The 326-nt window shown below is 69.3% G+C and overlaps 1 protein-coding gene across 1 annotated transcript in view; it reads right to left on the reverse strand.

Annotated features, from left to right (window-relative positions):
- Positions 1–326, reverse strand: part of DLX5 (distal-less homeobox 5) — a 2,706-nt gene that overhangs the window by 897 nt on the left and 1,483 nt on the right. The window contains exon 2 of the mRNA XM_010561461.1: positions 41–225. Within this exon, the coding sequence (XP_010559763.1) occupies positions 41–225 (185 nt within the window). The remainder of the gene's footprint in view (positions 1–40; positions 226–326) is intronic.

Consider the following 326-nt stretch of genomic DNA (forward strand, 5'->3'; position numbering starts at 1 on the left):
GGCCGAGCGCGGCCCGGCCGAGCCGAGCCGAGCGCGGTACCTGTGTCTGCGTGAGCCCCAGGGAGGCGGCCAGCTCGGCCCGCTCGGGCAGGGCGAGGTACTGGGTCTTCTGAAACCTCCTCTGCAACGCCGCCAGCTGAAAGCTGGAATAAATAGTCCGGGGTTTGCGCACTTTCTTTGGTTTGCCGTTCACCATCCTCACCTCGGGCTCCGCCACCTCCTTCTCTGCACGGGCGCAAGGGCGGGAGAGAGACACAGACGCAGACGTTAAGGCGCGGGACACGGCTCCGCTCCGCGCCGCGCAGCCTGCGCCGCCGGCGGACGCC

The sequence above is a fragment of the Haliaeetus leucocephalus genome, unplaced genomic scaffold, assembly GCF_000737465.1.
Source record: "Haliaeetus leucocephalus isolate CR32 unplaced genomic scaffold, Haliaeetus_leucocephalus-4.0 Scaffold146, whole genome shotgun sequence".
NCBI lineage: Eukaryota > Metazoa > Chordata > Aves > Accipitriformes > Accipitridae > Haliaeetus > Haliaeetus leucocephalus.